This window comes from Argopecten irradians, chromosome 3 (genome assembly GCF_041381155.1).
Source record: "Argopecten irradians isolate NY chromosome 3, Ai_NY, whole genome shotgun sequence".
NCBI lineage: Eukaryota > Metazoa > Mollusca > Bivalvia > Pectinida > Pectinidae > Argopecten > Argopecten irradians.
In genome coordinates, this window is record NC_091136.1 from 68,166,547 (window position 1) to 68,183,616 (window position 17,070).

Sequence of the window (17,070 nt, forward strand, 5' to 3'; positions counted from 1 at the left end):
ATACATATGGTCTATATATAGCTACACAACTGACCATTACATCACAACACTAACCCTCCAATGTATGGTTTATATACATATGGTCTATATATAGCTACACAACTGACCATTACATCACAACACTAACCCTCCAATGTATGGTTTATATACATATGGTCTATATATAGCTACACAACTGACCATTACATCACAACACTAACCCTCCAATGTATGGCTATATATACATGTGGTCTATATATAGCTACACAACTGACCATTACATCACAACACTAACCCTCCAATGTAAGGTCTATATACATATGGTCTATATATAGCTACACAACTGACCATTACATCACAACACTAACCCTCCAATGTATGGCCTATATACATATGGTCTCACAACACTAACCCTCCAATGTAAGGTCTATATACATATGGTCTATATATAGCTACACAACTGACCATTAGAACACGACACTAACCCACCAATGTATGGCCTATATACATATGGCCTTATGTAGCTACACAACTGATAATTCTACTACCTTCCATGGTTATTGTCAAAGTGTAAAATACAGAATAAGACAAAGCATGCAAAAGATTACTAAAAGGGTCAAGGTCAAGTTAAAGTCTCCAGACAAATGCTTAATGCCATGACTAAGCAAACAAGGTGAAGGTCAAGACTATAATTATAGTCCAATGGTTAAGGTAATGTACAGAATGTCAAAAGCATTATAAAGAGATGTTTTGGGTCAACCAATGCTTTCAAAAGAAGGTCAAGCCTTCATAAAGGTTTAAACTGTTAAAAGTTCAAGTTAAATCCTGAAAGGGCCATGTCTATTTACTTAGGTGTAATGAGGTAAGACTCAAGTATCATTTTTAATAAGAAAGTCAAAATCAATATATGTCAATAGGAGGCCAAGTCTCTGAACATGGTAGTGTTTAAACAGGTCAAGGTCAAACCTTTAGTCTTGGTGTGTCATATTAACTAGATTCTTGGTATTAATCCTAAAAGAAATTAAGCACCAGACAGTAAATCTACACAGAAAACCTAAGGTACAGTAAATCCACACCAAACACACAGTCTATACTACAACCACAGCACACAGACGATGGACACAGTGAGTTAATGGATTTAAAAGCAAACATTAATATGCTAAGCATCACACACAAGTAACCTATTCCACAGGGTACTGTGTTGTTTTATCAATGTTAATAAAATTATTCTTCTGAAATACTCTAGTTGAAGCTATATAAATAATTAATAAATAAAACAGGATTGCTATGATAGAACTTAAAATGATTTGATAGATGTATGTATTATAGAACTCAAAATGACTTTATAGATGTATGAAGATGGGATATTTCCAAGTCTGCATGCAGTGACAACATTAAGAGCTAGTTAGACTCACTGCTGGGTGGTCATATCCCAGGGTTTTCTCTCGGATGCCTAATGCATCGTTCAGTAGGTTTGCAGCCTCTTTGTATTTCCCTTGGTCTCTGAAAATGTTAAAACAACCTTACAGAGCTAGACTTGAGTTAGTATAATCTACATTTTAGTGCCTTAGTCCAAGCTGAGCTGCTGCTAACAGCATAATCTGCCAAATGTCCACTTCACATTTTACTTATGTAAGAAAACAATGAAACAGATTTCAGTAGGGGTTTGTGCTTTGTTTGGATATACAGTGTATACATTTGGCAGATTACACCAGGAATAGCTCCGAAGTACAAATGTAGTCATTTAATTTTGTATATTTCATTTATTAAGATTACACCTTGTACTTCAGAGCAGAGATGTTAGAACATGCACACTTGTAACACAGGAGAGTTGCCAGGGCCACAAACACTCACTGCAGGATGATCAGAGCCTAGAGTTTTTTCTCTGATTTTTAATGCATCGTGTAAAAGATTACCCGCTTCTTTGTATTTGCCTTGATCTCTGGAACAACAAAATGGACATGCAGTGCACATGCATGGGAAAAATGCGACGAAGAGTGAACAGTGAAGGGAAATAACTCTGATATTTGGTTGTGATCATGAAAGACAGGGATAATTATATTTTTCTTTTACATTTCTAAGGATGAGGATTTACAACAAGAGGCCCAATGTCCTTAACGGTCATCTGACCACCTTCACAATAGTCAAATTAATTATATATGGTGTCATGGGGTAGCCATCTTGGATTTGGGATCAACCAGAGATAATGTCAGGATCATTTCATTCAAGTTTCAGCTAAATCACACAGGGAAAACTTTTAAAAGGCCAAAATGTTTTTCAAGATTGCAGCGATCTCGGATTTACCCGAAAAATTGCACTGGTAGAACTTGAGAAGAAGTTCAAAATAGGAAAAGTCTATGCACAGCGCATGGCGGCGGACGAAACACGATGACTATAGATCATCCTGAACCTTCGAGTCAGATGACCTTAAAATGGCAGTAAGTCTGTGTAGATCAGTGAATACTTTAAAATACATATGTGTAAAATGCAAAATGAGTAATTCTAACTCATTTAGAACATATATGGTCAAGCTTGATGGAGAAGATATCATTTAACTCCTCGATACCAGAGTGAAGGAAACTAGTAATGTCTTTAAGACATCATTATATCAAAGTCGGGAATGACAGGACAATATATTGGAGCAGATATGTTCCATATATTTCATGGCAATGGCACAGAAATATCAATTAAATTTACAACAAGCAAATTTGTAAAATCTATATGACCCGCTTTCGTTAATCAAAGGGCCATAACTCAGCCAAATAGGGCCCCGAACGAACTTGGCCAAGGCTCCGAGACATTTTACCATGTTACCACCTTTTGAGAAAATCTGGTATTATTTGGGAGAGTAATTAAACAGAAACAGCCGAAAATGACATTTTTTGTTAATCAAAGAGCCATAACTCAGTCAAATAGGGTCCAATCAAAGTCCTGATCAAACTTGGCCAAGGCCCTTAGACATTAAACCATGTTATCAACTTTCGAGAAAATTGCATAAGATTTGTGGCAGTTATTGCACAGAAACCAAGGGTTTCAGACAGATGGACAGACATACAGACCCAAATTAATATCCCCTGTTTCTGTGAAAGCGGGGGATAAAAACAAACAATGGATATGATGTAAGGGTTACTGACAATCAATAGCAACTCTACAGCAGTCATCGTTGTAGCTCAAGCAGTGATAATGAGGGAGGTAACTCTTGTTAACTCTAAATCAAAAACACCAGTGCAGTATCTGGGGGGAACTAAGCATATCTATCAAAATCACAAGTGAAAAGTCTGTGTGATGAGACTCTAACCTGGAGGTTATCACTGTACACAGATAGAATCAATAACTCTCTAATGTCACCAGCTGTTCTCTACATAACATGACAACATTGAAGCTAAAATGTGAGAAGAATGTTGTTTTTATACATCTGTTACAACACCAGCTTTGGCCCAATCTATACAGGAGCTGTGGCAGCATGCTATACAGCTTTTCTTCTGTAAAAACCTATAGATGCTTCCGGTACTAAAGGTATCATAAATCTACATATCATTCTTCCTCTCCGTTACATATACCAAACAGTTCATGGCTGGCATATACTCTAGTGATCAACAGCACTGGTCTGAGCTGCTGCGGACAGACAAACATGGTGTCCTTATAGAACAATGCCATGCATTTTAATAAAGGAGTCGTTCTAGATAACAAGTAACGGACTTATTCTAGAGAGTAACAAAATAATCTTAATATAGTAACAGGGTGCAATAAGTTGTTTCTATTGATAGTAACAGGATGCAATCAGTTGTTTCTATTGATAGTAACAGGATGCAATCTGCAGAGTACAATATTTTGCTTCAATATACAGATAGTGCAAAAAATAAAGACAATACAGAATTCAAACCATTGTATAATAAACCTAAATCAATCATTATTTTAAAGATTAAACGAAAACAGCTTATGTCCAATTCAAAATTTGATTAATGAATCTAGCAACAGTTTATCTGAACCACATATTAAAATCTCTCAGGATACTGCCACTTACCTGTAAACGAGAGCTAGTATATTTAACATTGTGGCTACATCTGGATGATCGTGGCCACTAGTCTTTTCCAAGTCCTCGAGGGCTTGTTTACAGAGTGGCACTGCGACCTCATATCGGCCCTGGGACGCATACTGTATGACTAGATTATGTAGGGTACGTAACCGTGCTGGGATTTCATAACCCCCACTGGCGGCCTGAGCCATTGCACTGGGTTGGGAAGGGGAAAGAACTGAAACATAGAAATCAAATAACTAATAACTTACTGGTTTCCGTAGAACTGAAAAACGATTAAGGAATTTTATCATAAGTGTTGGTAACACTGCATTAGAGATCATTTTAGAAATCAAATTAATACAAGAATTTCATGGAAGTAGATGTGTCGCCTGCACAGCATCACAAACAAGGAGCCGCAAAGCTTGGCATTATCCCCCGCGCCCAGTTGTATTTTTTAATAAATTTCCATGGTAACAGAAAAAGTATTGAAAATGGAAGGTTCCCATTACAAAAAGGCACAACTAGAGCACTAGCCTAACATGTACAGAAAGTTTCGTGTAGCCAAATTGAACGGTTTTTGAGTTATAGCCCGGAATAGAAAGGAAACTTTAATAATATGGTATTTTTGAATAAGTTTCCATGGTAACAGAAAAAGTATCGAAAATGAAAGGTTCCCATTAGCAAAAGGCACAACTAGAGCACTAGCCTAACATGTACAGAATGTTTCGTGTAGCCAAGTTGAACGGTTTTCGAGTTATAGCTCGGAATAGAAAGGAAACTTTAATAATATGGTATTTTTTAATAAGTTTCCATGGTAACAGAAAAAGTATTGAAAATGGAAGGTTCCCATTAGAAAAAGGCACAACTAGAGCACTAGCCTAACATGTACAGAAAGTTTCGTGTAGCCAAGTTGAACGGTTTTCGAGATATAGCCCGGAATAGAAAGGAAACTTTAATAATATGGTATTTTTGAATAAGTTTCCATGGTAACAGAAAAAGTATCGAAAATGAAAGGTTCCCATTAGCAAAAGGCACAACTAGAGCACTAGCCTAACATGTACAGAAAGTTTCGTGAAGCCAAGTTGAACGGTTTAGGAGTTATAGCCCGGAAACGATACTCGGACGGACGGACGGACGCACGGACAGAGCCCAAATCAATATCCCCCGCAAACGCGTTTCGCGGGGGATAAAAATAGTTATTTACAGTTGAAAATATTGTTAATAACTAAGTGAAGTTATCAAGTCCTGTAACTTGCAAATATTGGAGGATTTCGACCAGTATCAAACCCATCTGAGATCTTATTGATATAAAGCAATACATTATTTGGTTGAAATCACATAATAAATACAAAAGTTATTGAGCAGTAACCAAGAAATCATCTGTTTTTATAATTTAAAAGTCCCGTAACTCTCGCAATTATTGACATATTTTTACCAGTATCTAACCTATTCGAGATCTTATTAAATAAAGCAATATACCAAATTTTGTTGAAATCAGACAATAAATACTAAAGGTATCGAGCGAAAACCATGGATTTATCTGTTTTGAAGATTTTCAAAGTCCCGTAACTCTTGCAAATATTGACAGATTTTACCCAGTATCAAACTCATCTGAGATCTCATTAATATAAAGCAAAATACCTAGTTTGGTTGAAATCGGTCAATAAATCTTAAGTTATCGCACAGAAACTGTTTTCCAGACGTTGCCACCGACGCTTCCATAGTGATATCTATATGTGTCGCACTTGCCTTGCAGGCGACACAAAAATTGATGAAACATTCCTAAGATTGTAATTTGTCCTGAATATTTCTCATTCATCTCATTACAATGTGTCACATTAATGAATCACAAGATTTCAGGCAGACAACTATAAAACTGATTACCGGTATGGAAACTTTGTAACAGATTGTAAAACAGTGACACTATAACAGACCTTCAGGTTGAGGCGAGTCTTCGTCGTCATCAGGAAAGCCTAGTTCTAGTGACTGTGTTGACTGGTCCTGTTCTTTTTCTTCTGTAGACTGGTGCTGTAACATAACCATACATCATTTCACAATATCTCACAAAATATCACTCTAAACCGTAATTGTTGCACATGGGTACTGATGTCTGGTCATTTTTGCTCGTAGACCATCATTTAGTACCACTTTCTCTGATATAAAAAAAGCTGTCTTGGACACGTCACATCACAGATCCACGGTGTAAATTAAATTTACCCTGATTCTTTACATTTCCAGGTAAAATCCCCAGAGTCCCTACTGTAAACCACCATCTTTTTTGTTGTTACTTTTATTCTTTGTTAATTTCAACAAATTCACAAATACCTAATTTGCGACCAAGATCTGTTAAGAATATTTGTAGTTATGTTTTATACAAATATTCACGAAACATTGAATTTGCAATTGACTTCTCTTACAAAATCATGTTAACTTTTGTATCTGACAAAAAATAGTGCTTTATCTCTTGTTAATATCTTACTAAATATTGAAAAGACAAAATTGTAGAAAATTACTAATTAAACACACAGGCTCAAGAATTCTTCCTGAAACTCAGTGTTTAACCCAAAACACTATCTAATTATCAGCATTTTGGTGGTGTTATGTGAGAAACCGTTATATCACAAATAAATAAGAACACTCTATATAGCTATCATAGTAGTCAGCTGAAAGCTCTCTAAATGTGAACACACAGAAATGAAGACACAGACTCTGTAAAACAGAGGAACATTAACCCTTCAGTCAGTCTGGTTACCAGGAGAAAAACATCATGCTCCCAAGTTTTGAGAAAGTAAATTAGAAATTCCAGTTAGATGGTAGATAGCCATACAGAATGATGGCTGAACTACTGTCTGTTAGGTGGAGCAGATTACAGTCATGTCGGCCTAACTGTTGACAAAATAAATGATGTAATACCTCGGTATGTTGAGCGACTCAACTGGTCCAGTAGTTGGTCGAGTGGTTCTGTCAATTATCTGGAGGGGCGGAATTTACATAGCCTACCGAACACCAGGAAATTGAAGGAGTGGGTGGAGTTTATTTAACAATGTTCTAGAGTTTGATAGGCCATATGACCCTGATGTCACCTGTTCATCGGAACCCAGGCAAAATTACCAACAAAGTCTTACAGTTTATAGAATATGAGAAAGTTAAGCAACCTTTAATTAATATTCATGAAATAATGACCCGTTTATTTTTAGAGGAACGTTTGTACGGCGCAAACGGTTCCATCGGCCATCTTAGAATATTAAAATATGATAGATAAGGGGATTTAGAGGCAATTGCTGCATTTCCACGTAACAGGTCCTAACAATAAAGTTAGATCTACGAGCGTACGATGTTTGTCCTTGAATGTTTGGAAAAAATACAGCACATTCTGTAAGAAATCCATTTACAGACAATGAATCTCAAGTGAATTAAAAGTACTTTAGACATTGTTAATCAATAAGTTGATTGATAAAGATACAAACAGAGGTAAACTTTCCGCGAGGTGGGCCTCATGGCAGCCATTACGTTGTTCTCTTAGTAACGTTTGTGACGTACATTCCCTACCGTGAATAAGGCTAGCAATGATGCGAAAAGTTATCCAGTCTATCCAGGCTGAAACACGGACAGCAGCCCATGAAAACTGCATTACCGCATTTATTGCCAGAGCTATGAACTTCATTCCACAACAATTGCACTTCTTTCAAGATGCTTTTGTTGGAAAGCATGGACACACCCTGCAGTTCTATGAATACGATAATACCCGATGAATTCAGGATAGATCTATCACATATGGGTCACACATATCACATGATATAAGCCACACCCACCAACCAATCAACTTGCTATCTAGCATTAGGCCTATTTGTAACCTAGTATGCAAGTTGCACGTAAGTACGTCACTGTCAACGTCAACAGTTAAGCCGTCACGACAGTAAATAATTTCCTGATGTATTAGTCTATAAGAAAGCATGGAAAGAGTTTTAAATAAGTAAGAAAAAGTATCAAAATTTCATGTAGGGTTTCCTCGACTAGGAAATCTCACTACTTTAAAATGGACTTTATTGACAGCTTAATGATAACACATATTTACCGTAGTTGATTCTAGACTGTTCTAAACTCATACATAGAGTCCAAAGGAAATTAACAAAATGTGAGAATGATGTTAACTTCAAACACAATTGGGAAATATTTCCAAAATACTGAAATAAGTATTTATACTGAAAGCTTTTGTGATTCTAATTCAATCATGCTTATAATGCTAATGATACAAATTTACAGAGTGTTAACCAGTCAAGTCATATCAGTGATAAGTTACTGAAAGGTATGGCTGATCATTTCATTTTCCATTTTTGAAAATTCCTATGGAATCATCCTAAAAACAAAAGTAGCACTTCAAAGCAGAAATAACAAATGAACAGAAAAATAATCCAAATGTCTCCAATTAAATTACAAGTTTAACATTTCACTAAAACTCATTTCCCCCTATTCATTACAGAAGAATTCAAATCTCTTTGACTTCTAATGTCAATAGCCCTTTCAAAATATAACGTTATCCATTTTTGTTTTGAATACTAAGTACGTAAATAAACCCTATTTTTGAGAAACATGTGAAAGCCAAGCCTACTCCTGTCCTAGGTGCATCACACAGTGTTAGTAACTAAAACTCCATCTACCCAACATATAATCCAGTGTGCCACATGGCCACTTACCACTGCACCAACAACCCCTCCTGCTGAACGTGGTAAAGACTGAAAAAACGGCATTTATAAAGTCAACGACTCCTGTAGTCACAGCTCACAAGTTATTCTACTGATTTGGGCTTTCACATTCCTTGTACAAAATAAGTTCTTATATAAAGTAAAAGCAAGCTTAATTTGCATAAACACTGGCTGTTTATATTTAATATCTAATACGGCAGATCTAGGCATAGAATAAGGCATAGAAAACATGGGAAATAGTGATCTGATGACTGTAAGTGATTGTAAAGAGACCAACTCACCACACTGGTTTGCTGAGGATCAGAGGAATCATATTTTTTCATTTCATTCATAAACTCGAGGTGTTTCTTCTCCTCCTCTATGGTGGCTACTTTCTGTTCACTCATCTGTAACTTCTGTTGTGTGTTAGCTAGCTCGTCTCTCAGCCAAGCGTTCTCCTGACATAGTCTCCTCACTTGTGCTCGCAGCTTTTGTTTTTCTGCTTCCACATGTTGTAAGTGATTTGAAAGTGCCATCATTACCTGAAATAGAAAGATTACAAAATTAACAGAAATACACAATTACTCTTAACTAATTAAACAACAGAAATAAATACTTACTCTAAACTACAGTGGAACCTCCCGAAACCGATCATGGTCGGTGCATATAATTTCGGCCGGTTTGGAGAGGGTTCGGTTTGGAGAAGTGAACCGAATACCGATCATCACGATCCGGATTTAATCGATCGGAAGTCGTTTTTTACATTAGTGCACCGCATGTATGCCTAGTGTTCGTTAAAACCGACCGATATTGATTGTTAATGTGAATGTTATCACAAAAGAGAGAATCATACGTTTAAAAGGAATGGATTACAGCAAACTTGACTTTGTTACCGCTTATAAACGTAGTTTAGTTAGTTAGTTGCGTGAATGTTCTTTGGGATGTTCTCGTCTGCAACCTACATACGACCGATCGCTTCCGGTTACGTCAAGAATCAAATTACACGATGATCAGTCGGTGCCGGTCATTATATGACATAGTCATTTTCTAAAACAATACATGGCTTCGGCTTCTTCATACAGATAATTTACGTTATCCGACAACTACATATGTAAATAAAAAAAAAACCCGTGTGATTTGAATACGAAACTTTCTCTTTATTACTAGCTCTGTTTGTTTTCCTACAGTAAACAAACTGCGTGCACATGGTAGACCTTCGTTAGATATCTAAACAATAGTCCTAGGCATGATTAAATAGTTACACCACCATCTCGGGTATAATTACTGTGTACCTATAGCCTTCCCATCGGTATACATGCCCAAGGACATGGCATGCAACAACTATGGTACAGGCATGTGTGTATTTCACGGTCGGTTGATCAGACCTCAATGCAATCTATCAGTGTCGCTCAGGTAAGGCCGGTTTTCAGAAGTGTATTTTAGTTACATTTGACTATTCCGATCTCAAAATCGGTCCGGTATTTGGAATCGGGAGGGATCGGTTTTGGGAAGTTTTATATAATATTAATAAAGAGGAATTCATTTCGTACATGACATCCATGTTCGGTTTCTAGAGGTGATCGGTTTTGAGAAGGTTCGGTTTTGGGAGGTTCCACTGTACTTAAAGATGCTCCACCGCTGACAAACGGCATTTTTTCTCTATCAAATACAGGAGCAGGCGATTAAGTATATTTCTTCAGTTACTAAAGTTACTTACTTTACACCATTACCACCATTGAAAAGTTTGAGCTTCTTATTTCACTTCAAGATAAAAATATCAAAAATAATTTTTTGCATCCCAAAAAAATTCCGTGGCACTATATCCTATATGGAACGAAACACTGATTGCACATGCACCAAAAGCAAAATAAATCATTTCATATTATTTTTTGTGTTAATTAGACATACATATACACGATTAAACACCAATTATAGTTCAAATGATGAGTATCGTTTATGGTCCATCGGCGGTGGAGCATCTTTAATTAACAGAAATACACACTCACTCTTTTGGTCCAAGCCTGCCTGTGACTATGTATATTTTATATTTAGGTACTATTATAATCTAATTTTTGTTGTACATGTACAAATTTAGGTGTGAATGTAGTGTGTATCATGTGTGTGAGGTATTCCAAAATGAATTATGTCCCCTTACCCGTGTTATGATTTTTCATTTCATATATATGTCTAATTTGTTTCATTATTTTTTTCTCGCTTTTGCCACTATTGGAGAGAACTTATATAGTCGATGTGTCAGAGACTTAGTTTTTTATTTTGATCACATTTAAAAGTGTAATGATTAGGGCATGCTAATAATGAAAATTGAAGTCAAGTTGAAATGTAGTATGCTTGTAGGGTGATAGATGATAAGGATGAACAATGTAATTGTGTTGATGATAAGTATAGAAATGATTCAGTGATTTTATGATGAATAATGTAATTGTGTTGATGATAAGTATAGAAATGATTCAGTGATTTTATGATGAAGGATGATGTGTTTGTTGACCAGGATGATAATCTTATTGATATCATATTGAATGATGATGTAAGTGTATATGATGATTATAAATGTTATAAGGATGATGACTTATGATGATAATATTATATTCATGTCATGTTGAATGAGGATGTGAGTGGGTCGATTGTGTATGATTATCTTGGACGAGTTAATAATATATTGGTATGCTTAATTAATGACGATGTGAGTATGAATGATGATCTTTGATGAGGCTGTGGGATGTGAATGTGATGGTCAATTTTTTGAGGATGATTATAATACATGAAGATGGCAATATATTGAAATGATGCTGAATATGATGTGAGGAGGTGTGTATGGTGTGAGTGAGATAACCATGTATCTGTATATGTAAAATCTTCGAAAATAAAATAAATGTAAAAAAAAAAAATGTACCGGCCTTGACATTATTATGTTGATAACTATACAATGTTATTTTTGTATTTATATAGTGTTGCTAATTCTGTGGTTTGTAAACTTCAGCATTAACATTATTGAATCGAATTCTGTTACCATTAGAACAATATAGCAGATGATCTATGTGATATTGGATGATAACGAGTCTGTACCATACAATTATTGATTATACACATGCTGCAGTAAACCATGTGAAACGAGCTCTCTCAACTCTGTACAAAAAACGAACTGTGTATAAACATTAGAGTGTTATACTGCTTGTTTATTGGAATAAGGTATATGAGTAAACCATAGATCAATTAACAGTACAAGTCTGTTGGCATGTGTCATTGGTGCTGACTGTCAATACATTGTAAACTTTGTTATCATCAATTTATTGTCAGCAAGGAAACAGAATGAGTGTAGATTTCAGTCTCTTGAGGTATACAGAAATGTCAAGCAAGTTACGTCGCCTAATCTTCCTCCAAAGGTCTGCTATAGTGTTCTCTGAACAAATCCATATAATTCTGCTATTTCAGATATTTTCCTTTAACTTGTTTTAATTGGAGTAGAAGATTTTTGAAAGCGACTATTAACTACCTTCTTTGAATTGATCCTAAGCGAGTACACTGTTCTGTTTATGAGACTTCACCATTTGATTTGTTTCGATGATTTAGCAGAAGCAGGCTTCAATAATTCCCATTCTATTGTAACAAGACTTACATTATCAGACCTACCTGAGCCCTGGTTCTATTGTATCCAGAGACTAACCTGAGCATCTATTGTTAGACCTACCAGAGCCTCACTGAGCCCTAGTTATATAGTTAGATTTACCTGAGCCTCACTGGGCCCTAGTTCTATAGTTAGACTTACCTGAGCCTCACTGAGCCCTAGTTCTATTGTAAGACCTACCTGAGCCTCACTGAGCCCTAGTTCTATAGTTAGACTTACCCGAGTCTCACTGAGCCCCAGTTCTATTGTTAGACTTACCTGAGTCTCACTGAGCCCCAATTCTATTGTTACTTACCTGAGCCTCACTGAGCCCTAGTTCTATTGTTAGACTTAGCTGAGTCTCACTGAGTCCCAGTTCTATTGTTAGACTTACCAGAGTCTCACTGAGCCCTAGTTATAAAGTTAGATTACTTGAGCCTCACTGGGCCCAGCTCTATTGTTAGACTTACCTGAGCCTAAATGAGCCCGAGTTCTATTGTTAGACTTACCTGAGCCTCACTGAGCCCGAGTTCTATTGTTTCCAGAGACTTCTTTAGTCTGTTGGTCTTTTCCTCCATCAGGTTGGTGTCCCCATTCTCACGTTTGATGGTCTTCATAGAAGACAGCAGTCCGTTGAGGATTTGATGGTGCTCATTTTTCAGTGTATCCAGACCTTGTATAATGGTCTTGGTGTTACAGAAAATCTCCTCCTGGGACAGAGCCGTCATCTTGCCAATCTCTTCTATCTTTTTTCTGTCAACAGAAAAAGTTCATAGAGTGATTACTTCTGAATGATTCCTGTAAGATGATCTATAATTGTGGTCCTATCATCGTCAGCCTTTACAGGACACACTACCAGGAATGATGGGTTTAATACAGTAGTCCTATCATCGTCAGCCTTTACAGGACACACTACCAGGAATGATGGGTTTAATACAGTAGTCCTAACATCACCAGCCTTTACAGGACACACTACCAGGAATGAAGGGTTTAATACAGTAGTCTAACATCACCAGCCTTTACAGGAACACTACCAGGAATGAAGGGTTTAATACAGTAGTCCTAACATCACCAGCCTTTACAGGACACACTACCAGGAATGAAGGGTTTAATACAGTAGTCCTAACATCACCAGCCTTTACAGGACACACTACCAGGAATGAAGGGTTTAATACAGTAGTCCTATATCATCGCCAGCCTTTACAGGACACACTACCAGGAATGAAGGGTTTAATACAGTAGTCCTAACATCACCAGCCTTTACAGGACACACTACCAGGAATGAAGGGTTTAATACAGTAGTCCTAACATCACCAGCCTTTACAGGACACACTACCAGGAATGAAGGGTTTAATACAGTAGTCCTAACATCACCAGCCTTTACAGGACACACTACCAGGAATGAAGGGTTTAATACAGTAGTCCTATATCATCACCAGCCTTTACAGGACACACTACCAGGAATGAAGGGTTTAATACAGTAGTCCTAACATCACCAGCCTTTACAGGACACACTACCAGGAATGATGGGGTTTAATACAGTAGTTCTATAACATCACCAGCCTTTACAGGACACACTACCAGGAATGATGGGTTTAATACAGTAGTCCTAACATCACCAGCCTTTACAGGACACACTACCAGGAATGATGGGTTTAATACAGTAGTCCTAACATCACCAGCCTTTACAGGACACACTACCAGGAATGATGGGTTTAATACAGTAGTCCTAACATCACCAGCCTTTACAGGACACACTACCAGGAATAAGGGTTTAATACAGTAGTCCTACACCGCTTACAGGACACAACAGAATAGGGTTTAATACAGTAGTCTAACATCACCCTTTACAGGACACACTACCAGGAATGAAGGGTTTAATACAGTAGTCCTATCATCACCAGCCTTTACAGGACACACTACCAGGAATGATGGGTTTAATATACAGTATCCTAACATCACCAGCCTTTACAGGACACACTACCAGGAATGAAGGGTTTAATACAGTAGAAATCCAAATGAGGTTAATCTACATCACCAGCCTTTACAGGACACACTACCAGGAATGAAGGGTTTAATACAGTAGTCCTATACATCACCAGTCTTTACAGGACACACTACCAGGAATGAAGGGTTTAATACAGTAGTCCTAAACATCACCAGCCTTTACAGGACACACTACCAGGAATGAAGGGTTTAATACAGTAGTCCTATCATCACCAGTCTTTACAGGACACACTACCAGGAATGAAGGGTTTAATACAGTAGTCCTAACATCACCAGCCTTTACAGGACACACTACCAGGAATGAAGGGTTTAATACAGTAGTCCTAACATCACCAGTCTTTACAGGACACACTACCAGGAATGAAGGGTTTAATACAGTAGTCCTAGCCTTTACAGGACACACTACCAGGAATGATGGGTTTAATACAGTAGTCCTAACATCACCAGCCTTTACAGGACACACTACCAGGAATGAAGGGTTTAATACAGTAGTCCTAACATCACCAGCCTTTACAGGACACACTACCAGGAATGAAGGGTTTAATACAGTAGTCCTAACATCACCAGCCTTTACAGGACACACTACCAGGAATGATGGGTTTAATACAGTAGTCCTAACATCACCAGCCTTTACAGGACACACTACCAGGAATGAAGGGTTTAATACAGTAGTCCTATCATCACCAGCCTTTACAGGACACACTACCAGGAATGAAGGGTTTAATACAGTAGTCCTAACATCACCAGCCTTTACAGGACACACTACCAGGAATGAAGGGTTTAATACAGTAGTCCTAACATCACCAGCCTTTACAGGACACACTACCAGGAATGAAGGGTTTAATACAGTAGTCCTAACATCACCAGCCTTTACAGGACACACTACCAGGAATGAAGGGTTTAATACAGTAGTCCTAACATCACCAGCCTTTACAGGACACACTACCAGGAATGAAGGGTTTAATACAGTAGTCCTAACATCACCAGCCTTTACAGGACACACTACCAGGAATGAAGGGTTTAATACAGTAGTCCTAACATCACCAGCCTTTACAGGACACACTACCAGGAATGAAGGGTTTAATACAGTAGTCCTAACATCACCAGCCTTTACAGGACACACTACCAGGAATGAAGGGTTTAATACAGTAGTCCTAACATCACCAGCCTTTACAGGACACACTACCAGGAATGAAGGGTTTAATACAGTAGTCCTATATCATCACCAGCCTTTACAGGACACACTACCAGGAATGAAGGGTTTAATACAGTAGTCCTATATCATCGCCAGCCTTTACAGGACACACTACCAGGAATGAAGGGTTTAATACAGTAGTCCTAACATCACCAGCCTTTACAGGACACACTACCAGGAATGATGGGTTTAATACAGTAGTCCTAACATCACCAGCCTTTACAGGACACACTACCAGGAATGAAGGGTTTAATACAGTAGTCCTATATCATCACCAGCCTTTACAGGACACACTACCAGGAATGAAGGGTTTAATACAGTAGTCCTATCATCACCAGCCTTTACAGGACACACTACCAGGAATGATGGGTTTAATACAGTAGTCCTAACATCACCAGCCTTTACAGGAAACACTTCCAGGAATGAGGGTTTAATACAGTAGTCCTAACATCACCAGCCTTTACAGGACACACTACCAGGAATGATGGGTTTAATACAGTAGTCCTATCATCACCAGCCTTTACAGGACACACTACCAGGAATGATGGGTTTTAATACAGTAGTCCTATACATCACCAGCCTTTACAGGACACACTACCAGGAATGAAGGGTTTAATACAGTAGTCCTAACATCACCAGCCTTTACAGGACACACTACCAGGAATGATGGGTTTAATACAGTAGTCCTAACATCACCAGCCTTTACAGGACACACTACCAGGAATGAAGGGTTTAATACAGTAGTCCTATATCATCACCAGCCTTTACAGGACACACTACCAGGAATGAAGGGTTTAATACAGTAGTCCTATCATCACCAGCCTTTACAGGACACACTACCAGGAATGAAGGGTTTAATACAGTAGTCCTAACATCACCAGCCTTTACAGGACACACTACCAGGAATGATGGGTTTAATACAGTAGTCCTAATCATCACCAGCCTTTACAGGACACACTACCAGGAATGAAGGGTTTAATACAGTAGTCCTAACATCACCAGCCTTTACAGGACACACTACCAGGAATGAAGGGTTTAATACAGTAGTCCTATATCATCACCAGCCTTTACAGGACACACTACCAGGAATGATGGGTTTAATACAGTAGTCCTAACATCACCAGCCTTTACAGGACACACTACCAGGAATGAAGGGTTTAATACAGTAGTCCTATCATCGCCAGCCTTTACAGGACACACTACCAGGAATGAAGGGTTTAATACAGTAGTCCTAATCATCACCAGCCTTTACAGGACACACTACCAGGAATGAAGGGTTTAATACAGTAGTCCTAACATCACCAGCCTTTACAGGACACACTACCAGGAATGAAGGGTTTAATACAGTAGTCCTAACATCACCAGCCTTTACAGGACACACTACCAGGAATGATGGGTTTAATACAGTAGTCCTAACATCACCAGCCTTTACAGGACACACTACCAGGAATGAAGGGTTTAATACAGTAGTCCTATCATCGCCAGCCTTTACAGGACACACTACCAGGAATGAAGGGTTTAATACAGTAGTCCTAACATCACCAGCCTTTACAGGACACACTACCAG

At 37.9% G+C, this 17,070-nt stretch overlaps 1 protein-coding gene across 23 annotated transcripts in view; it reads right to left on the bottom strand.

The window, feature by feature from the left end:
- LOC138319416 (kinesin light chain-like) overlaps nt 1-17,070 on the bottom strand; it is an 81,611-nt gene that overhangs the window by 28,595 nt on the left and 35,946 nt on the right. For 18 of the 23 annotated variants that reach the window (XM_069262546.1, XM_069262547.1, XM_069262542.1 and 15 more), the window contains 6 exons: nt 12,811-13,054; nt 8,982-9,221; nt 8,692-8,730; nt 5,932-6,025; nt 4,004-4,232; nt 1,395-1,482 (listed from right to left, as the gene is read on the bottom strand). In XM_069262546.1, the coding sequence (XP_069118647.1) occupies nt 1,395-1,482; nt 4,004-4,232; nt 5,932-6,025; nt 8,692-8,730; nt 8,982-9,221; nt 12,811-13,029 (909 nt within the window). In that variant the 5' untranslated portion in view covers nt 13,030-13,054. Of the gene's footprint in view, nt 1-1,394; nt 1,483-1,833; nt 1,922-4,003; nt 4,233-5,931; nt 6,026-8,691; nt 8,731-8,981; nt 9,222-12,463; nt 12,479-12,810; nt 13,055-17,070 lie in introns of those variants that run through there. The other 5 variants (XM_069262544.1, XM_069262535.1, XM_069262550.1 and 2 more) reach the window with 3 other exon arrangements.